At 53.3% G+C, this 24795-nt stretch overlaps 9 protein-coding genes across 9 annotated transcripts; 3 read left to right on the forward strand and 6 right to left on the reverse strand.

Moving 5' to 3' along the window:
• Positions 1-255: 255 nt before the first annotated feature.
• Positions 256-2257, forward strand: DSM5745_11138 (uncharacterized protein; the record flags this gene model as incomplete). The annotated part of the gene is made up of 3 exons (XM_026753154.1): positions 256-562; positions 611-757; positions 801-2257. The coding sequence occupies 3 exons, from the start codon at positions 256-258 to the stop codon at positions 2255-2257; spliced, it is 1911 nt and encodes a 636-aa protein (XP_026598229.1).
• A 209-nt stretch (positions 2258-2466) lies between these two features.
• DSM5745_11139 (glycoside hydrolase family 127 protein) lies at positions 2467-4404 on the reverse strand (the record flags this gene model as incomplete). Its single annotated transcript, XM_026753155.1, has 2 exons — positions 2467-4185; positions 4234-4404. The coding sequence occupies 2 exons, from the start codon at positions 4402-4404 to the stop codon at positions 2467-2469; spliced, it is 1890 nt and encodes a 629-aa protein (XP_026598230.1).
• A 981-nt stretch (positions 4405-5385) lies between these two features.
• Positions 5386-7283, reverse strand: DSM5745_11140 (putative MFS alpha-glucoside transporter; the record flags this gene model as incomplete). The annotated part of the gene is made up of 6 exons (XM_026753156.1): positions 5386-5447; positions 5502-5672; positions 5728-6190; positions 6245-6670; positions 6720-7019; positions 7068-7283. 6 exons carry the CDS (start codon positions 7281-7283, stop codon positions 5386-5388), a joined length of 1638 nt encoding a protein of 545 aa, XP_026598231.1.
• A 536-nt stretch (positions 7284-7819) lies between these two features.
• DSM5745_11141 (fungal specific transcription factor domain-containing protein) lies at positions 7820-9597 on the reverse strand (the record flags this gene model as incomplete). The annotated part of the gene is made up of 3 exons (XM_026753157.1): positions 7820-8790; positions 8842-9113; positions 9167-9597. The coding sequence occupies 3 exons, from the start codon at positions 9595-9597 to the stop codon at positions 7820-7822; spliced, it is 1674 nt and encodes a 557-aa protein (XP_026598232.1).
• Positions 9598-10862: 1265 nt separating this feature from the next.
• DSM5745_11142 (aromatic alcohol reductase) lies at positions 10863-11774 on the forward strand (the record flags this gene model as incomplete). Its single annotated transcript, XM_026753158.1, has 1 exon — positions 10863-11774. One exon carries the CDS (start codon positions 10863-10865, stop codon positions 11772-11774), a length of 912 nt encoding a protein of 303 aa, XP_026598233.1.
• A 92-nt stretch (positions 11775-11866) lies between these two features.
• DSM5745_11143 (uncharacterized protein) lies at positions 11867-12454 on the reverse strand (the record flags this gene model as incomplete). Its single annotated transcript, XM_026753159.1, has 1 exon — positions 11867-12454. The coding sequence occupies one exon, from the start codon at positions 12452-12454 to the stop codon at positions 11867-11869; it is 588 nt and encodes a 195-aa protein (XP_026598234.1).
• A 1983-nt stretch (positions 12455-14437) lies between these two features.
• On the reverse strand, positions 14438-16066 carry DSM5745_11144 (uncharacterized protein; the record flags this gene model as incomplete). Its single annotated transcript, XM_026753160.1, has 2 exons — positions 14438-15425; positions 15471-16066. 2 exons carry the CDS (start codon positions 16064-16066, stop codon positions 14438-14440), a joined length of 1584 nt encoding a protein of 527 aa, XP_026598235.1.
• A 3321-nt stretch (positions 16067-19387) lies between these two features.
• Positions 19388-20298, reverse strand: DSM5745_11145 (uncharacterized protein; the record flags this gene model as incomplete). Its single annotated transcript, XM_026753161.1, has 3 exons — positions 19388-19814; positions 19869-20127; positions 20175-20298. The coding sequence occupies 3 exons, from the start codon at positions 20296-20298 to the stop codon at positions 19388-19390; spliced, it is 810 nt and encodes a 269-aa protein (XP_026598236.1).
• Positions 20299-23027: 2729 nt separating this feature from the next.
• DSM5745_11146 (tyrosinase family protein) lies at positions 23028-24335 on the forward strand (the record flags this gene model as incomplete). Its single annotated transcript, XM_026753162.1, has 4 exons — positions 23028-23215; positions 23264-23426; positions 23472-23737; positions 23801-24335. The coding sequence occupies 4 exons, from the start codon at positions 23028-23030 to the stop codon at positions 24333-24335; spliced, it is 1152 nt and encodes a 383-aa protein (XP_026598237.1).
• Positions 24336-24795: the final 460 nt, after the last annotated feature.

A 24795-nucleotide genomic window follows, 5' to 3' on the forward strand; every position in this document is an offset into this window, starting at 1 on the left:
ACTGACCATGTCCCTGCGCCCCGGCTAGGCGATGATGACGATGCGGCTCTTCAGGATGGTCGCTTGACCAGGGCCCTGGAGGATGAACTCTTTCTTGCCCGAGGTCCATTGTCGCTTCTCGTTGGCTGCCCTGCCTCCCTCCACAATATATAGAGTGGCACAGCTGCAGGCCTTCCCATACCGCGATACCCCGGTCTAATCCACCCATGCGACTCACTTTGTTTATGTGCTCCCATGCCGGCCGGCCGATGAGTGATGCCGCCTCTTACTTCTTCACCTGCCGTTTCCCCGGATAATACCACCGAGATTGGTCTTGAGGTTGTCTGTTCTTGGCCCGTCTCTGGGCAGTATGGTCCTGGGACCAGAGTGCTGTATGTCCACACCCGTCCACCATCCCAATCTCAAAGGCTTACGATTCGCTCAAGATACTATGTTCTTATCGCGGCCTGTGTCTTCGCGCGCAAGGAAGAATGGGTGAGAAATGCCTGCTTGGCCGGTGCTCTGCTATTCCCCGCCATTGCTGCCCTTCACGGCATCGTCCTCGCTGCAGTGCATGTTGATGGTATGTCGTGAGTTTCTCTGTAGCTGCTACCAGTACTGACCGATGCAGGGGCGGTTGATATGGATGTATATGGGGCCTTCCAATTATGCTCGATCGGGATTCTCACGGCACCCCTTACGGCGAGGATGTCGGGCACATATTTCAAGGATCCCCGTCGGCACATCATTTTTCTATGGACCGGCCTCGTACTTGCTGGTAAGTAGAGTCCAAGCGGCTTGGTAATGTGCTGACAGTATAGGGCTTCTGAGTATAACTGTAGAACTATTCCGTGTCAAGCCTTCGACGTGCACTCACGACGATTACGGGAACCCTATCCCAACCGACGCCTCTCAATTCCCGTACGACGGCGCCACCTGCGATCTCCGTTGTTCGGTCGAACACGGGCCCTTCTCTCCCATTCGCGTTGGTGCAACAAACGAAATCTACGTCGTCCCCTCACCAAGCAAGCTTACTTTCGGTACAGCTACATTGCTGGCAGCGGCTTGTTGTGTCCCCGCCATCGTGTCACTCTTGTACTTCTGGTCCCTGGTTCTTCAAGATACTTGGAATATCCGCTTTGGCTATGGCACCGATCTCGACCGGCGGAATGAGGTGATTGATGATACCAACGGGGCTACCGTGGGAAAGATGCTGCAAATCAACGGCCTGGTGCGTGCGGTACTCAGCACCGTGGAAGCCCCGGTATTTGCCGCCGCAGTGCTTGCCATTCTGATTCTGGGTGAGCAGAATTTCTTCAGCCGTCAAGTGGACTGGGGAACAGAGCCGATAGCCAGTATCGGACAATGGGCTCCAATTGTAGGTACGGGCTTTGCAATATTCGGTTCGTTGTATCTCTTTCTCACTGATGAGGATGCGACACCCTCGTCGACATGTGATTGCAGTTGTCACGATGCGCAAGCCTCCGGGCCAAGCGACCAAATAGACCCTCCAACCTCCGTAGCCGGCACCGAAACAACGGCTCCGGAAATGACGGCCATAGCCAGTCCTGATATAGCACATACCCGACCTACCCGAGACGAAACTCCTGATTACGGTTACCGACGCGGAATTGGCCGAGCCCTCAAGCGCATGGCGGACACGATTAGCATCGCCGCACACGATCGCCTCCACGACGATGACTTTACACAGGGGCCAGCAACCGACTTCCCCGAAATACCTGCCGAGGCGCAGCGTAACAGCGAACTTCAACAGATCCGGGATCAGTACAACCAAAAGCGAGATTCGAACGGTAACCACACCCTCTCGCGGGTCGGTTCAACCGTGAGCATAGCTTCGTGGAGGGACGGCGACCGAAGTTCAACGACGTCTCACGGCATCTCTCCTCGCTCATCCCGACCGTCCACGCGTTCGCGATCTCCGTCTCCTCTACCTTCCTCAGTTCGCGGGCTAAATAGCAGCCCTGCTTCGGACTTGTACAATGGCTCCCCATCATCCAGTGGTCCTCCAATCATCAACCCGCGCAAGCGTCAGAACACTCTAGAGGTCCCACCTCATCATGGCACCATAAGACGCAGGTCTTCAATATCATCGGTCTCAAGCTCCAACTTTACCATACCGCGCAACCCAGCCTCACCTACCATTGTGATTTCAATGGATGACGACGATTTTCCCGTCTTCCCGCCACCCGGCTCCCCCGCACCAGAGCGAGAAGATCCTCCAGCTCCTTCCCGACACGGGCGGCGATTCACATCTTGAGAGAAGATCCTCACCATTGCCGCTGATGCTCGGCGATTAATGTTTACACGGGTTCAGGTTCTCCAGTTAGCCCTCCCCGAGTTTACGTGTCGGAGTACATGCAGTCGAGACTTTTTTCTTTTTGCGTTGACAGTCGGTGGTGGGCGACATGCTATGCATTTAAGAGCTATGTACGTTCTTGATCTTCATCCGGGTCACACTCGTACGAATTATGAAGCGTCTAGTCTTCTGGCCCATACTGTCATACCTCCCTTGCCACCTCGGTTCGCCCGCAGAAAGTACGGCACATACAGCAGACTCTTCTTGTCGCCGTATCTCCACGGCTGCCATGCATACAGACGACTTTCACCTCGAACCAATTCTCTCCCAGTCGCTCTTACCGGAACCACACCGCTGACCCCAGCGATATTTATTGGTTCACCGTCACTGACAGAGTCGTCCAAGAGACCGACGTGGTCAATGTCAACCTCGTTGTCCACATCTTCAATGCAGTATACCAATGGTCCTCGTGTGATGCAAATCTGATCCTTCTCCATTGCCGGGTTTGGGTAAACTTTCCGCGGTTTGAGGGTGAATGAGAGCTTCACCTCCGCATCCTTAGACTGCGGAATGTAAAGATACCCATCTTTAACCTCTCCTTGGACGGAGCTCGAATATTCGTCTGCCCACGTGGGGATCCGCAGCGCCAGGGCTGTCGAGCCTTTGACACTAATAAGAACGTCACCTGTCCAAGGCATCCTGGTCATCTGCGCAACGATCACGTCCGTCCCAGGGACCGTGATCTCGCTTTCGATGTACAGATGGATGGCGACAAGATTGTCTTTGAACGAATAGATGAGAGATCCCATCGAACCCAGCAACTTCGCCACATTTGGCGGACAGCAAGCCACCTCAAACCACGTACTCCTCTCCTTTGGGTGGCCGCTAAATGTTCGCAACGGATTCTGGTAATAGAACGAGCCGCCATCCAAGCCCACGGCTCCGAGGAATCCGTTATACAGTCCAATCTCCATCACGTCGGCATACTTGACATTCAAGTCGATTTGGAGCATCCTCTGGCACCATAGGATCAATGCAAAACAAGCGCAAGTCTCCGCATAGCATGTGCCTGACTCCTCGGTATCACCTAACACATACTTGGCGCCAAATCCTTCCCACTGGCGCATTGCTCCAATGCCGCCCGTTATGTAAAGCTTTCTTTCTGTCATATCCGCCCACATGCGATCGAGCGCGGCCTTCACTTCATTGTCACCAGTAAGGCGAACCAGATCAGTTGCTGCAATGTAATAGTACATTGCGCGTACTGCGTGTCCCTTCACCTCGGTGGCCTCAGTCAGAGGTCTATCAGATTGGTTGTAGCTATAGTCGCGCGGGTACTCGAACCATGCCTTCATTTCACCCCCGAAGTGGTCGTACGGATCTCCACCTCGGGCTCTTGCTTCATGGTCGAAATACATCTCGCCCTTGTCGTCTCTCTGGCCCCTCTCACTAATGAAGTATTTCGCAAGCTTCAGCAGCATTGGCTCGCCGCAGAGCTCGTACAGTCTCAGAAGACCGATCTCAATTTCCTGATGGCCTGGATATCCTCTCTTTTTTCCGGGTTCAGAACCAAAGACAGAATCAACATGACGCAATGCCTTCAGGACAGGCTCTAGTAACCGACCACTGTTCGTCAGCGTCTCGTAGGCGACACAAGCCTCAGTCAAGTGGCCAAGGCAATACAACTCATGCATATCGCGAAGATTGGTCCATCGTTTGTTGATCCCGAGGACGGTATAATACGAATTAATATACCCATCGGGGTGCTGCGCGGCCCTGACCATGTCAACAGCTTCCTCGACAATGGCCATAAGTCCATCGTCCTTTTCCTTCATGAGAAAGTAGCATGCCGCCTCCACGATCTTGTAGATGTCGCTGTCCCAAAAGGGCTAGCAAACGTGTTAGCAACAGTGACGCTCGACCCTCGCAAGACTTACGTGGGGCTGAACCTCGTGTCCCTCTTTCCATGTCAGACAGTACCAATGCTTCAAGGACTTTTGGGCTTTGATGATAGCCGGTATGGTCTTCTCTCTCGAGCATCGCTGCATCTGCGACCAGAACGCCGACGTGATGTTGACATTGCGGACGGGAGCTTGCTGGAAAGCCATGATGGATCAACGATTTGCAAAATACTCAGATAGTGAGGATTCTGTACAAGGTTTGAGCGCAGCAGTGGGACTTTAAAAGCAGCAGTTCCCCGACCAAGACCTTTCGTCTCGGTAGGTAATCAGTGGATTTCCGCAACACTCTCGCTGACCCCAATCAAATCCACTTTCGGGCTGATCTTGTGCAACTGTTGCACCTGGTACTCCAAGATGTTTCCTATCCGATCGCAAGGCCAGCACTGTGTCTACTGTCCTGCACAGCTTCCCCGCACCTTTGACTGACTCCAGCTGCAGCGTCGGGGCTTTCTTGCTCTGATTGGTGCCTTTCCCGCTCATCCGACAATGGACAACCATCGTGACAGCCTGGTTAAGCTGGTGGATATTAGCCGACAGGAGAAATGTTCTCACCGTGCAGGTGAATTATGCAAAAGTGAATTTACTGCGCCGGCTATAGGCCACCTCGGCGGAACTGTGTTTGGGGGATGGATATCCCAGGAAAGTGCTCAAACTCATCACTGCTAAGCTCATCACTGCTAAGCTCATCACTGCTAAGCTCATCACTGCTAAGCTCATCACTGCTAAGCTCATCNCTCATCACTGCTAAGCTCATCACTGCTAAGCTCATCACTGCTAAGCTCATCACTGCTAAGCTCATCACTGCTAAGCTCATCGCTGCTAAGCTCATCGCTGCTAAGCTCATCGCTGCTAAGCTCATCGCTGCTAAGCTCATCCGGCTCTTGCCGCAAGCGAGATGAGCTCGGCAAGGCAACAGACAGTATTCTCAGGTGCTGGTTTCTGTACTTACGATAGCGGTCAGTTTTATGGCTATTGGGGATGCACTGGGTCGGTCTTGCTTGAAGTTTGACGTAGATTGCCATTGCATGCCTCTCATCTCGTGCTTCGATAAAGCATTCAAGCTTTGATCATCCCAAGACTATACTCGATCTACCAAGTACTGGTATTTACCGCCATGATAATCCGTTATTACGCATTCTCTTCATGTTCAACCTCTTTCTTCACCGCATACTCGCCGCCGTGAGCGAACTCTGTCGAATAAAGTAAGCTTCAAAGAGCCGAAAGTCTGTGGGGCAAGTACTTACGATCGACCTGCGTAGACTTGAACTTCCTCGCCGGCACGCGGTGGGTAAAGAGTAAATCGATCTCGCCAAAGGTCCGATCCTTTGTTTCTGGCAGTCGAAACCAGCACCAGATATTGCACAGTAGGTTAGTGCCTGCGTAGAAGAACGCGGCTTTGGCACCCCAGTTCCATGCTATGCGAGGTTAGCTTGTTGACATTTCAGCGGAGAGAGCTGGGGGCTGACATACAGGTAGACGAAAGCATGCGAGGGGTAACCGAATTGGTGAAGATGCTGGTAAGATTGTATACAAACCGCCCAATGGTGATTGTTTTATACCTCAGCCTTCCGGATGGTGTCTCTGCGACAATCGGGTAGCAAGTTGGTCCGATAGCAATCATATTGCATAGTGTTGATATCACGAGGATTATTCCAATGGCTAGCTGTGCGTCCCGCCCAGGACCCCAGGCGAGGCCTCCGATCGTGATCAGGCAGAAGAACATGAAGGTCAATCCGGTCATGTAGATTGTCGCGCGGCCAACATGCGGGAAGAGGAACCAGCAAATGATGCCACCGACAATGTAGCAGGCGGATAATGAGATGTTGATGTTGAAGGCCTGTAGTTCGCTGAAACCTGCAGCCTGCAGGAATACCACCGAGTAGCCGAGGATCGCGTTTCCGCAGAGGATTTGGGCTGCCCATACGACGCAATTCTAAGGGACAAGTCAGCCCTAGTCTCAAGGAGATACAACGCCGTTTCATCTTACAATCTCAGTTCGCCGCAAGTTGGTGCCTTTGAAGCACTCGAGAAAGCTGGCATTGGCGGTTTCGGCTTTTTCCATCTCGGTCGTGTACTTGATGTACGCCAATGTCTGCTCCACTCGTTGTTCTCTCTCGGGCATGTCCTGGTATAGGCGCAGCAGGCTCTTTCTTGCCTCTTCTACCTTGTCCCGTCGCACTGAGTTCCACGGGGACTCGGGTGCAAAATATGCTCCGATGAACAAAGGAAAAGGCCAGACCCATTGTAATATGAAGGGCAGCCGCCAGCCCATATCACCTTCAAGTCCCGCTACGGCCCTCACGACCCCTGATGAGAGAAGGATTCCACCACCCCAGCACATGCATACGTATGCAGTGACATAAGGCCTGAGGATCGTAGGCACCACTTCGGAAGCATACGTGGTTGACAATGTCTGCAAGTCAAGTCAGACCGGTGTCTATTTTTTTGTTGCGCGTATTTACCTGAAATACACCCCAGGATATACCGCAAAACGCCTCTCCGAATGCGAGGACCGATAGCGACTGTGCAAAGACAGGCACAAAGATGGCGACTGCCATCCAGACCATGAAGAACATCATCGTTGGGCAGCAACCAAAACGATCCTGGCAAAAGGCGTTAACGACAAGACCTGCCAATTGGCCGACCAGAGCCGAGTTCGAAAGACCAGACTGCCATGCCGCAGGAATGAGTTTTTGATCGGACACTGGGTCATATACGCCGAAACGCTCCTTGAACTGGGTTTGGCCGTAAAAGGAAGTAATCTATCGCAAGTAAGCATGGGCGTGGTTGAGTCAATTCGAATGGCATACAATCACGAGATCATAACCTTCCATGATTAAACTTGTCGACAGGAACATGGCCCAGAAAACTGCCTTTTTATATTTTTTGACTGCTTGCCGGATTGTCAACTTTCGATCGGCTTCGTCGCTCTCCTGTGCCTGACGGATGAGGTCGACCGTCTGGCCTTCTGCCCTCTGAAGCTCGGCAGCCTCGCGATCGGATGGGACAATACGTTGAGTTGCCATGCTGATAACAGCGAGAATAAAGTGTTGAAACTTCAATGCCCGTCGTGAGCCTAGATGAGAATCCCTTGTTGGTGCTTCTGGTGAGGGTGATATTGGTGGTTATATATCCGAACCGGTATTCCTGTTGAGGTGCGGTTAATATGTTAAAAGCCGTCGGATAAACCAAAAAGTTAAACAACCCAGTAAGGAACAAGGTAGAGACATCCCGGATATCCAAGGAATCAGATGAGACACCATTCTTTGTCTGATGATTTTCACAGTCTGGGGAAATCCTCGGCCCACAGGACTAAAACCTGGAGTACATGCGGGGAAGGAATGAATCCCGACAGAACGGCCAATCATCTTGCAAAAGCGCCGACAAGCGATGGATTGCCCTGGTGTGACTTGTTGCCGAGCTCGGCTTGTTCCGGACATGACTTATTGACGGTTACTCTATGACCGGCCAGGGGATACTGATTGGAGAGACGGGATCGCCGTAGGCTATTGGAGTATCGCGAGGCTTGAGCCAGGTGAACAGCGTTCATCGATTGGGCCACTCACAGTTCCAACCATGAGCCAGTTGCAGGCTCTATGTCAGGATTAGGCACGAGTGGTAATGAGCCATGGACGCCATCGTCATACCTCTCCGAGACGTTGGCGTCATAGCGGTTCAGAAAGTATATCATCCAACGGTCCATGTCGAAATTTTCCTGCGTACTGTTCTTCTGACAGGCTCGGTGAAATGCTTTGAGTCGAGCCATCGACAGCTCCACGAGTGACCAGTGCTTGCGTAATTGGAGGAGCATAAGAAAATTTTGCTCTAAGAGCTCCTTGGCCCTCGCGATGCTCTCGTCCTCCGTATCAAACATCAAAGTATAAAGTAGAACCGAGGAGGATACAACTAGCAGATGCCCGTTAACCGGCGACCAAAGGCATTCCGACCCAGGACGCGAATTAGTGTCCCACATTACCTGGCTAAGAGCTGCTGCATGCGCTTTGCATCTCGCCGCGCACATCGCATCTTCGTGGTTAAACCTCGTTTCTGATGAGGTGTACTTCTTGTTGAGAAACTGATAGAACAGCATCTGGCATTGGTGGTGGTAGTTCAATTGAAGAATTGTGAATTCCCGGCCTAGGCCCCGGCTGAAGTATCTCTCTCGGTTCTCGGATGTATGTTGAAGGTGGCTCGGTAGGTCTCGGAAATACTGATCTATATCATCCGATATGCCTTTGACTCGCCGACGGATCTCGCTCTCACTGATCGTGTTTTCGACTATTTCGTCGTTAAGCCGCATGACCTGGTTATGAAACTTTGATAATGGAATCATCCAAGTCCAGAGACCCCTTGATCGCAGACCCAAAGCATTGATTCGCGTTTCGGCGTACTGGTCAGGTGGATCGGTGGGTTTCATATTCCTGAAGGCTTCTTCCTCTAGCAGGCTCTTGAATGTAGGGCTGGCCACGAGCTGCTTCGGGATGAGAACCCGCGCTGCGTGCCAGTTTTCCATCATCCACATACCCCAAAAGACTGTCCAAGTCGGTTAGCTGTGTAGCTTGACTGGGCTATCTTCGTACTTACTTCGAATCTCCACCTCACGCTGGATGGGGTCCGTACTTAGATTCTCGGGTAGGCGCAACATGCGCACCATACAAATAGCTTGAGATGTCATCAACGCCTCCTGGGCAGAGTCTCCCTCGGCGAGTGCAACAAACGAAAGCAAGATGGCACCTTGCAAAGACGGCAAATCGATCAGCTCCGGCCGAGAATTGAAAGCCTGCATTGCTGCTTTGAACCATGGTCTCGCTCTGTGCCAGGTATGGACGCCCTTGAAGTAGGGATGATCCGAGAAGCTGCAACCAAGAGCAATTAGTTCGAGCCAAGAAGCTCTATGCATTACTCTCACCGAGCCATCAAAGCGATCATCCCGAGCACGATGAAATTGTGGATTTGTCCCGCGCGCTGGGCTGCAATGAACGTGGCGCGATGGAATAGGAGCAGCTGTTTCTCATCGATGAGATCAAAATACAGGTCGATAAGCTGATTGCAGAGAGATTCTGGTGGAAGAGCGCCATCCGGCTGCTGCAAGTCCCTGGCTGTCTTGGCCTCGGCAGGAGCGATCCTTGTCTCAGACCCACAGACAGGACGATGAAGAGGACTGCCAATCGGTGATCGGTTGGAGTTTGCCTGAGTGCCACTCGCTAGGTCGCAATTCCACTTCTTTTGAGAGCATGAAGTACATGGCTGCCCCTGGCGTGGTGCTATACATCGTTTCTTCCGAGAGCTAAGGCTGTCAGTGGCAGGGTGGGCTTGTGCGGGGTTGTCACCCACCGACATCGAGTGCAGGAGGAAGCCGGACGCATTTCGGGAGGTCCATCTGTTCGAGAGCAAGTGACAAGTAGACGGTGCCTTTCTTGTCGGGGGTCTTGGAAAGCAAAGGCCGGAATGGCCAATGGATGGATGTGCGAAGACAAGAGTACCGGTAGGGGAGGGGAACACGGCGAAGGAAACAACGAAGCGAGGAGAATCACATGACTTTCTATGTAGACATCTTTACCACATGGAAACACATAATCGATCCTAGGAGAGATTCAGATTAATGCGAGGACAATCCCTCGGATCCTTGTAGAAACCCCCTCCCATCCGCTCAATCAGCCTGCAATGTTCCTCCATGGTAAACGCATTCTTGAACAATGCAGCCCTCTTCTCCATCGCCTCAGTACCAGTGATATCCAAGACCCAAACCCCTCCAGGCTGTGGCCATCCAACCCGCACATAATCCTTTGGCTCCCCGTCATGCACGATCTCCCACCGCACGAGGTCGGAGTACCGTTCCCAGTACGCAGCGCCCAGCCGGCGCACTGTCACTGTTAGACTTACACCCGTCGAATGCAAGCAACAGACAACAAACTCTTGTCACAAAACTCATCTTCCTCCTCCTGCGACGACGCCTCAAAACCCTTTGGTATATCCAAGCGGTCATAGCCCAGAAACTCCAACTCGACCGCCGTACAGTCATCTATCACGTACATTCCCCCACGGGACGGATACCCATACACCCGGACCTGACTGGAGCCGAAGTGGAATCGGAAATGGTCCTTTGGCTCAAATTCACACATAGAGATATCAGCGTATTCCACATTACGCGGCGTTGCTGATGGCTCGGGTTCGCATTGAGAGTGCTGGCCAGATCGCCGTCTAGCCCTCCGAGCAACGATATCGGCGATGGCCACGGGGAATAAAATCAGAATAGTGGCTAGGAGCATCTCTATATTTGTGCTGATGCTTGGTGGGAAGCTAAAGGATTATATGTCCCTCTAACAAGTCATGCCAAGTACTCCCGTCGCCAGTCTACAGTGTTTTGGTTCAGGCACAAGGGTTTCTGCCTAATGGATATTGGACCAAAAAGGGTATACCAGCGATATATCTATATAGAAGGTGTAAGCCACAACAGGATACCGTATCGGAGTATCTCCGCGGGTGCAAAAAGTCGCCGAACGAAGATCGCTTACCAACCACGCATGACCATACCTAGGTATAAGATGGACACCTAACCCAGAGTCATCCTACTGCATATATCCACCATCACTCTTGCTAGAACAATGTCGAAAAACATCCTCGTCATCGGCGCCGGCGAACTAGGCACGCAGGTCCTCCTCGCCCTAGCCAAACACCCCAATCTCCCTCTTGAGACACACATCTCCGTCCTCCTCCGTCCATCCAGCATATCAACCCCAAGTCCCCAAAAAGCATCAGAGCTCGAAATCCTCCGCCAAAACAACATCACCCTAGTCCCCGGCGACATAACAGCCTCAACGCAATCAACCCTAGCATCCCTCTTCAGCGCCTACGACACCATAATCTCCTGCACCGGCTTCTCCGCCGGCCGGGGCACACAGATCAAACTCGCAAAGGCCGTTCTCGACACTAAAATCCCCCGGTACATCCCGTGGCAATTTGGGGTCGACTACGATGTTATCGGGCGCGGGTCAGCGCAGGATCTGTTTGATGAGCAGCTTGATGTGCGGGATTTGCTTCGGGCGCAAGACACAACAAAATGGGTGATTGTTTCGACGGGGATGTTTACTTCGTTCTTGTTTGAGCCGAGTTTTGGTGTTGTGGATTTGTCGCAGAATGTTGTGACGGCGTTGGGGGGCTGGGACAATCGCGTTACGGTTACGGGGCCCGTGGATATTGGGAGGGTTACGGCGGAGTTGGTGCTGAGGGATGAGTTTGTTGATCGGGCTGTCTATGTCGCTGGGGATACGGTCTCGTATGAACAAGTGGCGGAGATCGTGGAACGAGTGACGGGGAAGACAGTTGAGAGGAAGGTTAGGACGGTGATGGACGCGAGGAACGATCTCGCAAGGGAGCCTGAGAACGGACTGTTCAAGTACCAGGTTGTCTTCGGCGAGGGCAGGGGCGTAGCATGGGATGTAAAGGAGACGTGGAATCATCAGCGTGGGATGCATCTCCAGACGGCGGAGGAGTGGGCGAGGGGAAATCTACTGTAGCATATAGTACTCATTTACACACTTATGATTAACATTTATAGTCTATCAAAGACAGAATTCATTCACACTAACATATCTACCTGTTAAACCACTTAAATAAACGCCCCAACCCCCTCCCTCTCAAGAAACCACCTCAACCTAACCCAACAAAGATGCCCTTCCTCCTGAGCCCCGGGCACCGTAACCTCCCACTCCTCCGGAGCCGGCATAACCCGCGCCTTGGGCCTAAACGTATGCCGTTTCTCAAACACGGCAATACTCACGTACCTCGCAACAAAAGCCCTCCACGCCTTCGTCCCATTCACGCGCCAGGGGAAATCAAACAGCAGACTCTGATGCACGTGCGTCGTCCCGTTCTCCGTTCGTGAGCTGTAGTGGCTGTAGATCGGCACGGCGACGAAATACGTCTCCAGCAACTTGGCCCGCATTGTCTGCACGGCAGATTCGCCGTGGTCCACGTGCACGAGCTTCTCGTCCAGCCCTAGGTCGAGCTTGACGTGGATGGTGAAGATCACGGGGAAGGTGCCGCGTGTGTAGGTGAGGTCTTCGGGGAGGACGGCGAGGTGCCGGAGCTGGACGTAGTGGAATTTGCAGTGGCTGCACATGGTTTCGTAGGTTGTGCAGGGCTTTGAGGGGGTGGGGGGGTCTACCACCTGCATCTGCATCTTGGTCATTGCCATTGTTGTGGAACGGCTGTTCATATTGATGTTAATAGCTAGGATTAGCTTGCGGTTAGTTTGCGAATCTTGCTTGATGAAGCGTAGAAGTAGAACTGTAGATGATATGCCCTCCTTTGGTGAAGGTCTTGCTTGATATATAGCCATTGTTGACAAAGGGTTTATCATGACAAAGGACAATTACGGCAAAGGACAGCGGAGAACAACTACACAAAGAAAACCCTACGGCTTCAATGATAATGCGAGAAGGCACATTATGGATTCCTTTATGTTCACCATTGAGCGCCATGGCTTTGTCGTTTTGTCGGGGAGGCACCTCGGTCCCTGAAAGCCGGATGGATTGCATCTGTATCCGGTCTCGCTAATGAATCAGAGCTATCCAAACTATTTACGTATAGGCACCCTCACAGGACATGCCTTCACAGATTGACTCGATGTAAATTCCAAGGTGAATCAACCGGCGAGCTGAAGCTGGACGCCAGCAACCCAACGGACCTCAACAGAGCGCAAGAATCTACGGGGGTAGAGGACTTACCCGCTGCGACCGATCCACAACAGCGCTTGTCTAAAGCATCTGCCTCTCTATGCAGCCCTATTCTGCAGCTGAAAGACACCTACACTGCCGCAGCTTCATCTTTCACGTCCTTTCTTGCCTCAATGCACCTTTAGTCCGTACCTGGCTAACACCGACGGACTGAGCAGAGGTAGGGCATGAAGTAGAAGGAGCGCCGGGTCCGGATAGTCTTCCACTGCTGGGTAGCCTCCACCAAAGGGCAAATTAAAAGCAAGCAAGGCCGTAGGAGGAAGAACGACCGCCAATCAGAACCAAGATAGATATAGAGGAAGGCAACAAAACAACCAGGAAATGACAACGGAAAGTACGGTTGTCTCTTCAAGTATAGTACGTCAAAAACGACGTCATCGGGGGGCCGCTCCAGCTTCCGCAGTCATTTGCTTTACCCTGCATATAATGGCATACCATATTCCATAATCTCTAACGTCCATCTCCTTCGCAGCGTCACAGCCTTGCACCATGCGCGCGTGTTCCCAATCCAGCGAGACATTGCGAAGAAGATCCATAGCATTTTCCACAAGGGGAAATTCAATCTCCCATCCTCGACCGGACCCGATGAAAATGCGGCAGGAGGAGCCCGAGACCAGGAATGAAAACTCTGTTGGACAACCGTCAGACCTGAGTGGCTAGGTCATTGACTGGGATCGAGGTCCGGTGCTTCTAGCTTTTAGCCCTGGAAAGGTTTCCAGGACAGGGGTATGTAAGAGTCTAGGTATTCAAAACACGGCGGAGCAAAGCAGGGTTGACAATTGAAGGCCCGTTCGGTTCGCGATGCATGTTCCCTGAACCCTGCACTCAGACCCTGCACTGTACACGAGCGCGATGCACCTCGTACCCTTCCCTGCAATCCGGCGCACCCGCTCGTGCGGATGGGCTGGGTTGTCAAGAACAGAAATTGGATAGAGCAGGATCCATGTCGGCATGAAAAAGGGGTTGGGTCAGCCAGGGCTGGCCACATACAGAGGGGGGGTTCCCGGCTGGTTAGGGCTTCATGTCCATGTGACTCCCCTACTTAGGAGGGCGTCCATCGCCATCCGCCCCGGTCCAGTCCTCAATCTAATTCATTATTGCACGCAGGGATGCGGAGAATGGGTCGCACGTTGTCGATTCGACTGGCCGGACTTGGTTCCCCGATTGGCTGGGTGTGGGGATGGTTCGTCCGTTGGATAATGGTGCGCTGTGACTTGACGGTGCGGTAGGTACCCCGGGTTTGCGTGCATTGCTCCCAGGCAGGATTGGAATGGATGCATGGATCTGGCTGGAGGCCAACGATAGTGGGGATGAAATGAGAGATCCAGCTAGAATCGAAATATGAGCGACAACGTGGCGCCGGATGGATAACGGTGAACAGACAACAATCTAGACTTGACTATATACACTTCACAGCAAAACATTCTTTTGCAACATCGTAGTCAGTAGCGCCAACAAAGAATCATCCGCACACGGCTAGACGCCTTTCCCAACCGACTCCTCTCCTGTCCAATTGCCTTCTCCTTGACCATGTCAAAGGAGCACTCGGACTCCCCTGGCTGCCTCGAATATGAAAGTCCAATGTGGCGATCAAGGTAGTTCCTGCTCAACCACTCCACGAATCCCTCGACATCGGCCAACGTGCTCATTGCCCCAAGGCTGACTCGTACAATACCGGTAGCCTGCCCGTGAACTTCTTGAATGGGATGAGAACAACGATGACCAGCGTTCCACGCGATCTTCATGTCTTCCATGTTGGTCCATCCAAGGTATGCCATGCCGCCGGGATTACAGACACTTCCGCTGCGGAGGTATATCTTGTCTTTATCTGCATGCCGTTCGACGTCTGCATACCCATGAATGTTCCCTGACGGATCGAGGACAGAAAGAGCGACGGTCGGTCCTTGAAGGGAGGGATCTCCAAAACCGGGTTGTTGTGAGCCGGTATGGATCCGACAAAGTGGGGAGTTATTTGAATGCCGAAGAGATGCCAGCTGTGTATATAGATGTGCCGCTAGATAGGCGCAGTGGGAGGAGATGTTGCCCATGGTGCCGAACAACTGGCGATGAGCCTCGATGGCATGCGGAATAGCGGCAATGGAGTGGAAGTTCAGGGTACCATCTTCGAGGATGTCGTGCAGTGAGTCTGATTTCATTGCGTGCCAGGGAGATATAGTAGACGAGGAAGAGTTGACGACCATGTCGACAGTTCCGCCGCCAAAGTACCGTCGTTGCTGGAGCATAGAAGCTGCGGCCTTGCGGACTATCAGACAGCCAACATCAGGATAGCCGAATATCTTGTATAACGAGACCGCCGTGAAGTCAGGAGCGGATTCGGCGGTTGAAAGATTCAGGGGAGCGGTGGATGCATATGCGGCGGCATCCCATAGAACATATGTATCGCTATGGCTTCGGCGAATCCGAGCCGGCCTGAAGATGTCAGTCAGGCAATAAGCTCTGAAAAGATGAACACACCATGAACGAGGTGTCCGTCTTCCGGTCATGTTGCTCTGCCCCGGATATGCAAACAAGGTGACATCCCTCTTGCTGAAACCCTCCCCCCGGTCAATCCAATCTTCAACGGCTCGGTCGCTGCGTAAACACATGCTTCTACCGGTGGCTATCTCGCGCAATCCTACGAGGCTCGTGTGGGAGTCCTGGTGATATACATAGTTGAAGCCGCGTCGCTTGCTGAACGGAGATGCCCGACGGGAGCGAGCATAGTTCGACATGCACTCGCCCACCAGTTTAATTGAAGCAGTGGCATTGGCTGTGAAAACGAGGTCAAAGTGGTTAGGGTCTGCGCCGAAGAAGTGAAGTAATTGTATTCGAATGGCATCGACCCTGGCACCGGAAACCCTAGATGGGGTGTTGTCCGAATGAGGGTTTCCATACAGGCTCGACTGGAGGTCCAAGGCATAGGAGCGGATCAAAGACCGTGCGTATATCGTAGACCCGGCGTGATCCAGGTAGATGACCTCCTTCAAAGTAGGATATTCGGCGTCCCGGACATGCTCAACCGTCTCGTTGTACCCGGATGCTGCCGTGACCTTGTCTTGTACTCGGTTCATAATCGTCGATATGGATGAATCGCAAAAGAAACATTATGCTACAGAGACTGCGAACTACGATCAACCACGTTCGCACCGTCCAGGTATTTAATTGAATCGCCCGCTGCGTAGCACTGCGTCCTCAACGGAAGCTGGTCGCCTGATGCCGCACTTCCCACGGCGCAGCTTGGTCAGCGTCAGCTGGGATGACGCTGAGCACCGACTGGCTGGATTTCCAGATGGATCGCAGCCCCTGAGCGTTCGCTGCGGGTGAATCGTCCCTGGTCGCGCGTGTATACCCAGATGGCGGATCTCATAGGCCGACCCTGCCACCATGCAGTCCATATTCAAACGTAACGGGGCGGTTCACGAGCAAGAGGCATATCGACCAGGGCATGAGCCAATCCGCGGGCAGAATCAGCCAACAGTCTCGAGGAAAAGCGCCATCTCTTGAGAGGTCAGCTCATGACTCGACTTCTGGGCTGCTTGGCCAGGCGCCTCTTGTGTCGCGGGCTCAACACCCGTCTCTCGCAGCAAGGGCCAGCTAGAGCAAGGGGCCGTTGCGCAACCATGGCCGTCCTCGAATGCTCGAGGATGGAAATGCTCTGATGTACAGCGGCACTCCGAGGAGGCTTGCTGAACCTGATTTCTAGTCGGCCCTCGACGCCTGCTATGCGAATCAACCGGTTTGCGCCTCGTCACCAGGCTAACGCCGCGGATATCACATCGTGCTGTCTGGATTATCCACGGGTGATTGGCACATCACCAGGCCCATGCGTTAGCCACCGGCCGAGGGTGCCGTGGAGGGCGCGAAAAGGCTCTTTTGATAGATCTGGGATGCAGACCCGGGTGCATTCCAGTCCAGTCTGCAGAAGACTGCGAGTCGCACCCGCGCATTAGAATTCAGGAAGGCGCAAGTCACCTTCGTTGGGGAACTCGCAGACCCGTGCGAGCGAATGCAACGTGGAATGCGGTTGCACATGAGATAATCTGATCTCACGCCTCCAAACATACTCTGGTGTTGACTGTCCTCTGGTACATCGCCTGAAGTAGCCCCAAGAGTCAAGGGAACAGGCAAAGAGCGGGGGATCCTGGTCTGTTCAGCGATCGGCAGGCGATAAGATGGAATCCCCGGTCGGTCATTCGCGGGAAAACGAGGGCAGCATCTCGGTTCAGCTCGGGGGGCAGGGCAGGGTTCACAGCCACTGGCCTTGGGGTGACGCAAGACTCGAGTCTCGAGTCCGCTTACAAGGCAGTCCGTCTCGTTGGATCTGGGGTGTAGTGCAAGGTATGTCGCGCATCAGGAGTTCGATGAGCAGTGAACAGTCGATGGACCAGACTGGAAGAAGGATGAGGGACAGATGTGATTCATGCAGTCGAGCCCACTGCCAAGTGAACGGTTCTTCGCCAGCTGAATCCATTCAAGAAAAGTCTCCCGATCCATGGAGGAAGGACTTAATCCATGGAGGATTCCTTAATCCATGGAGGAAGGAACGGTGCTCAGTTGGAGCAAGGCCCGTCACACATTCCAGCGTTTCGGACTGAGCCCTCGTGGCACAGGCCTCTATACTTGTTCTACATCTCAGCAGTATACGACCGATCACCTCAAACTGCTTCATTAGTATTCTCTTGCTATCAACCATTCGGCCGCTGTTGACTCTGGGTTATGTACTCGCAATCCTCACTTCCTGGGCAGGCACAAGGGCATTGTTCGCCTGCGAGCAGGCATCAGACTCCTGATGGAGCAACCTGCAGCAAGGCAAGGGGGCTTTGGATTTGTAATCGAGGTAACCATCCTTCCTCCTTGCTCTACGCAGACTTCTCCCTCCAGTTCCCTTTACCCTCTCAATCTCTTCCTCAAAAACGGTATTGGCAGGCGTCCATTCAAGCGCTCTGAGCCTCCCTCCCTTCACCAGAGCGTTTCATCCAGCCTCATACTATACTCCTCAATGAGCGATGGACCAGAGTCTCGATACTCCGCACCGCATGCGACCGTTGCAACGGCTCGATCAAGTCTCCCATTCGCTGGGGTATTCACCATGAGCCTTCCGACCGCAACGGCCGCCAGCAACCGTTGAAACATACCCAACTACCCATAGCGAGTCTCAACTGGGCTCTTGCACTCTCCGACCGTGCTTTCGCTCCTGATACTCTGTGCCTTGTCCTGGCAGCTGCGGCTGCGGCTGAGCCGCAAATCTCAGCTCCACACGGGGGCGTAAATAGGTACCTATAGAACAGCCCTGATCTTCGATCGGAGTGTGTCTCAGATCCTGATACTAATAGCTCGTTGCTACACACGAGGTGCGCTGACCAGTTATCCCCTTGTCCATCATTTCCTCCCTACCCTACCGGACGGGGAACGTCTTTGCATCCGCGCACCACAAACGAGCCCTAGAAACTATACCGATGGGAAAAGATCGAATCCATCTCGCGATGAGAGCACGTCATCTTCGGATTGCTAGCGATTGAGATACGATCCAACTTCGCATTCATTGTCCATCTATCTCGCGCCCGTGCCAGTCGTGAATCGCTAGAACTACACCGTTAGATGTCTCGTCATACACTGTCTTCCAAGGTTAGGTTCAGAGATAACCTTGGAATCCTCCATGATAGGTAAAGCAGTCGCAGGTGCCCCTCCTAGTCCCCGACTTTGCTCCTACGGCGCTCTCCACTCCACATCTGCCAACTGTCACCTCATCATTCCGAAACGCACTAGCAACTGCTGTTGCCGGCATGAGGACGGGCAGAACCTCGGCTCAGTCGACCACAAGACATGACTCCGTATACACTGTCCATCGCTTGCGTGCATGATCTTTGGACACGGCCTTGCCTAGTGCGACACGCCGACATCGCTCGGGACTACGACGGAGTAATACCTTGTACTCGGCCGGTGGCGGATGGATGTAGATTAGCCAAGGCCGAGCACTGCGGAGGACAAGGCCATTGTGGAATGGGCCCAATATAGATGTAGATTGACCCGTATTGAGTACGGCCGTTCTAGATCCGCTCTCACCGGCCAGGGTCTACTCTAGACGGCGGAGGCTTCCGTAACCGGGAAATGCATCGCCAACGCCACTATGGGCCTCTGCCGTGTCTGCTGCGTCCGTGAGGGATAGCGATGAGGCTAAGAATATAGCACCGGGGCTAAAATAGCACCGCTGCATAGGACCGTAGGAAGGGTAGAGCAATGTTGTCTGAAGGTACGTAGTCTGGCCATAGCCCATTTCTCTGTATAAGGTCCTACCGTGATCCCAAACACCGGGTATAGCGAACAAATGAAAAGACGATAGAATAGAGCCGCTAGCATCACATTTAAACTCCATATAAACTCCGTCGAAGGCATCATATTCGATCCTCGACCGTCCTCCGTGGCCCGATCGAGGATGACCCGCGGTCATGGTCATGGTCACTCGCATTGCCGTCTTCCGTATGCACGATCACCTCCGTCGTCTGCATGATGCGTGTATTAATCGACGACTTCCGCTTGCTTGTGGCGAGGTTCTCTTCGCTCCCGCCGTCGGACCCAGAGAGTGAAGGATGGTTCGCGTGGATCTGGACGTGGTACTTTTGTTCCTCAGGATCCATCCGGCTGCGATGCATAGATGCCAGAGCATGGCTGTTCGGTCCGTAGTAGGCGTTTTCCGCCCCCGTTCGTTTTCGACTGCGTGATCCGTAGCCTGTTAGGCCTTTTGTGCTGCCTATCAGACTCTTTGCGAGAGGCTTAATGGTCGGGAAGCAGGCGGCGATAATGCCGACGTTGAGTTCGACTCTACATGTTGTCAGTATTGTTCAGAGAATGGGGCCGGGGGCATGGGAGGCTGACGAGTTCCAAATATGGTAGTTGGCGTCGCGGTATGCTTCGCTCTCTTGAAAGATGCGACTTTGCAGGACGGCTTTTACGATCGCCGCGGCGCAGGCACTTTTCTCGTTAATTGGGAATTCAGATGATACCAGGGAGACGTACAAGTATCCCAGACTTAAGATGCACATGAGGGACGCCCTTGTCCGTCGGTTGACTTGGATGTCGTGAAACATGAAGACCGGGAGGGTGGCGTAGAGGAAGTCGGTAACGATGTTGATCGCTGTGATGGTCAGGTTTAGCTCTAGTATGGATATTGTCTCGACGTACAGCTGTTGAATTTGCCAATCTTCAGATAGGTCGCAGCGGAGTAGCACTTGGTGCCTTCTTTCTGCGCCACTTCTGTGTCCCAGGCAGCTTCCGGGGGGATGCATTGCAGTATCAAGGTCAACATGCAGGCGATTGTGAATAGAACGAGGAAGACTAGAGAACGTTAGCCCGAGTCACGGCCAGGGAGTTGGTCACGAGCCGAGTGATCCGATGATGAATTTCTTCAAGAACTTCTTCTGCGCCGTGAATCGGAGCAGGAAGAACCCAATGGAGATCTTGACAAGACTGATTCCCAGAACGATGATGATCGCATGCGCCCAGAACCACTTGGTCAGCTCTCCAAAGTCACCGTTGGCAAAGATGGCTTCGTAGAACTGACCCAGCCCATGGTGACTCTCGCCGACAAAGCACGCGAGGACCCCGAACGAGCACAGCTAGCCAACTGTCAGAGGCGTCCTTTCTCTAGGGAGTACGAACGTACCATTGAAGCCACCATGATTCCATCTTCAATGTAGAACCGGCGCAAGACGAAGAGTCGGACGTAGCAGCGCAGTACGACTAGGAGGGCAGCGAGAGCCGTTAATGTGCCCACGATGGCCAGAATCCGAGGGCTGTTCGATGAGAAGTCGACCTCCGACCTGTCGATATCCGTCGCATATTGTCGCGCTACCAGCGGTGGTAGATTGCTGATCGTCATGTCGGTGTAGGTCTGACGACCAGAAGGGAAAAGCAGCAAGATCGCAGAGGGGCCGAAACAGATCCTTTCTTATACAGTCTGCACCCACATCCTGTTAAATGACCGTCGTGACAAAAGAGGATGAGAGGCCGGCGATGAAATCTATCGGCCAACGGTATGATAAACAGCGAGTTACGATCAAGCAGTGGCAAAGTTTATCCACGGTGTGCTCTGGTTTAAAAGGCTGTCATTTGCAGAGGATCAAAGAAGGATTATCCCACATGGCAGCCAGCACACATGGGGGAAAGCGCTTACGCAGGACAAAGACAAGGCTGGGGAGCTCGCTCGTGGCTGGATCAAGGGATATCCCCGGAAGCCCAGATTCCAGAACACGGCCCTTGCCTGGAATGTGTATCTGGCCTTGGAGCTATCGATACGTGAAACGAAGGCCAGCAAGGGGTGCATTCTCAGGCTCTGTACGGAGTATTTTTGCGTACATACTCTGTATGAACTTTCAACTCCCAGTCTCCCAGCCGTTGGGTTGCATCAAGCCACGCGGGAGGCACGAGGCATGGCTTTGGCACTTGAAGGACCACCGACAAGAGCCCAAGGCCGGAATTATGCCGTAAGCTGAAGGCTTGGTGCAGGATTGTGGCAGAGGCCAAGACCAATAATTGTCATCATCCCTGGCGGTTGAGGAAGGGGCAGGTGCAGTCTGGACAACGACACTCGACTCTTCTCCTGTCATGCTGTCAGTGCTGAGCTTGGACTTGGAGATGTGCAAGTGGCACCGCGAGTGATGATCAGGCCGGGTATCTGTGAGATTTGGAGATTTGGAGAGCGTGATGTGATGCTGATCCGGATATCCTCCGTTGCTTTCCAGGAAGGCGCACCCAGACCAGAAGGACAGATCCTGAGTATCAAGGACATTGCCTCCTATTCCTCCGTGCTCCTTGGTATATTGCTTGTATATTGCCACCATCCTCCTGACTATCCATCTCTATTGAAATCCATGTATTCCTCTAGTCCGGAGTTCTGCCCGTCTGGGAGCCCTTCCGGTGGCAGGCGTGAGAGTGAAACACGGCAGGGGCCAGAGAATGAACGGTCAAACCTTCTTTGAACGCTGCTCCACCTGCCTAGGGCACAGTGTCCACCCTGCTTGGGGCAAGACTCCAAGTCTCAGACGGTGGGGGCTGGTCCCGTCAGGGCCGATGCGCCCGGTACGCGGATACAGCTGTTCACCAGCGGATTGGCCCTTGAGGGGATCGACAATCGATCACATCGTTTTCAAGGTTTATCTCGAGCCGTCAAAAGAATACGAGCTCTTTTTCGAGGTCAGAATATGGTGAGTCAAGCAGCAATATTAACCACAGCAGGATTTACCGCTACCATTTCCTGGCAGTTTAGCTAATATCATTAGCATTCCGACTCCGAGGTCTTCCGGGGCTATGGTCAAAACAGGGATATGTTAATCCCTCATGATCAAAGAGAAATACTCCGTGCGATCGAGATTGACCCCATAAGAAACCCTGTCAATCCGACTCTAGCCTGGAGATGGCGCCTTGGCCAGCCCTAGTCTCGCCCGCCAGATGCCTTGCCTGGATGCAACCCAGCACACATTCTTGTTTCATATTATCATTCAGTGGTTCAATGCGCAGAGTTCCATCCAGAGAAAAACTAGGAAAAGATACCCAACCACCCAGCGACCTGGTCGTTTTAGGCTCAAGCCCTCGGATACCCCGGACGCCCAAGCCACAAGGCAGCGACTAGCAAGCCCACAGGCAGACTAGCAACGCCCCTAATGCCGCTAGTTTAGATTGCCATTTAGCGAGATTCCATGGGCCGATGCTCTACAGTAACCATTGTATTATGGCAATCTCCACTCGGCTCAGTGGCAGCGCCGTCCCGTACGCCATCAAGTCTTCGCCGTCCACGCTGCATGGAAGGCAGCATTCATTCGATGCATCGTCTGTCTCCTACCATACACAGCTAGCACCGCCAGGCCAAGCTCCAACGGCCTCGTGGCGACCTCGGACGGAACAATAGAGCATTCTTTGAAAAGGAGCTTGCACACGGTATAAGAACAATCCCGGCCGGTACGACGATCCTTTCTTTCTTTTCTTTCTACTCCAGGCACCCTCTGTTTCATCTTACCCCCTCCTCTCCATACCCTCGCCATGCGCTTCTCGCTCTCCGCCGCCGTGGCAGCCCTTGCGGCTGTCCCTCAAGCTTCGGCCTTCAATGTCGACCAGTGGGATATCCTCGCGGGCAAGGCGCTGGTCAACCAGATCGAGTACCAGTACACGAAGCCACGGTACTTTAACAGTACTTGCACTCCTCAGAATGCGGCCATCCGTCGTGAATGGTACGCCTCCGTTGCTCTTGTTGCTGCGCATGGCTAATCCATGCATAGGGGCTCGCTGAGCAAAAGGGAGCGCAGAGAGTACATCGACGCCGTCCAATGTCTGATTGACTCGCCATCCAAGATTGACCCTTCATTCGCTCCTGGAGCGCGCACACGATTCGACGACTTCGTTGCGGTTCACATCAACCAGACCATCTTCATCCACACAACCGTACGTCAGTCTACAAGTTCTTCATAGATGATACTAATAACGCAGGGCAACTTCCTGACATGGCACCGCTACTTCACCTGGGCGTACGAACAAGCCCTGCGCAATGAATGCGGTTACAAGGGCTACCAGCCATACTGGTCGTGGCCCAAGTACGCCGACGACCCCCTGAACTCCCCCATCTTCGACGGCTCCGAGTACAGCATGTCCGGTGACGGCTCGTACATTCCCCACGAAGGGCCTACCGCAGCCCCCGGTATCGTTCTTGAGCCCGGCCACGGCGGCGGCTGCGTGACGTCCGGTCCTTTCAAGAAGTATGCCCATCCCATCAGCTCTTCATCATCACTTTTCTTAAAGCATATACTGATGAATACCAGCTTCACAGCAAACCTCGGCCCCCTAGCCGTAACGCTCCTGGTCCCCGGCCTCGACGTCCAAAACGGCACCGGACTCGACTACAACCCGCGCTGTCTCCGCCGCGACATCAACGTCGACGCCGCCTCCTACACCAAAATCGACAACGTCCTCGACCTCTTCAACCGCTCCACAATCGCCGACTTCCAGTCCCGCCTGCAGGGCGACTTCGCCAACGGATACCTGGGCGTCCACAGCGGCGGCCACTACACCATCTCCGGCGATCCCGCGGGCGACTTCTTCGCGTCCCCCGGCGACCCGGTCTTCTACCTGCATCATTCAGCCATCGACCGCGTGTTCTGGACGTGGCAGAACCTGGCGCCGCGCGAGAGGACGTTTGTCGTTGAGGGGCCGACCATCCTGCCTGGTCTGGGCATTGAGAACCCGGCGAATGCGACGCTCGATGATGTGCAGTATTTTGATGTCCTTGCGGAGGATCGCACGATTCGCGAGTTGCTGGATACCACGTCGGGGCCGTTTTGTTATATTTACCTTTAGCTTTGATCTGTGAGGTCGATGTATATGTTCCTCACGGTCGGATGTACCATAATATACTTCTTTCCAGGCATCATAGAAGCTTTGTTCATGTCTTACCAACTCCACATCTTGATCTACCAGCCATGTCAGCGGTGCTATTTTTTTCATATCGACACAAATTTATTCTTATCTCTAGGTATACAAGTCCATGTTTCTCAAACTCCCAACTGCCTCCTTACCGCAAGCCTCGGGAAGCCTCGCAACTCCATCTCGCCGCGCCTGCACCACTACCGTACCCCAATACTATATCCCTCTGCATCACCACAGACAGTCCATCGTGCCTCCCTAATCGCACAATATCCCCAAACCAGTCAACATACTCCAACAACTCGATTCTTATTCTTGTGGATAGCCTGTCGCCGCATCACGTGTCCCGACTTACGTAACAGCCCTGAGCCTACCATTATCACGTGATGCGGTG

This window comes from Aspergillus mulundensis (genome assembly GCF_003369625.1).
Source record: "Aspergillus mulundensis strain DSM 5745 chromosome Unknown scaffold_21, whole genome shotgun sequence".
In the NCBI taxonomy this organism is placed as follows: domain Eukaryota; kingdom Fungi; phylum Ascomycota; class Eurotiomycetes; order Eurotiales; family Aspergillaceae; genus Aspergillus; species Aspergillus mulundensis.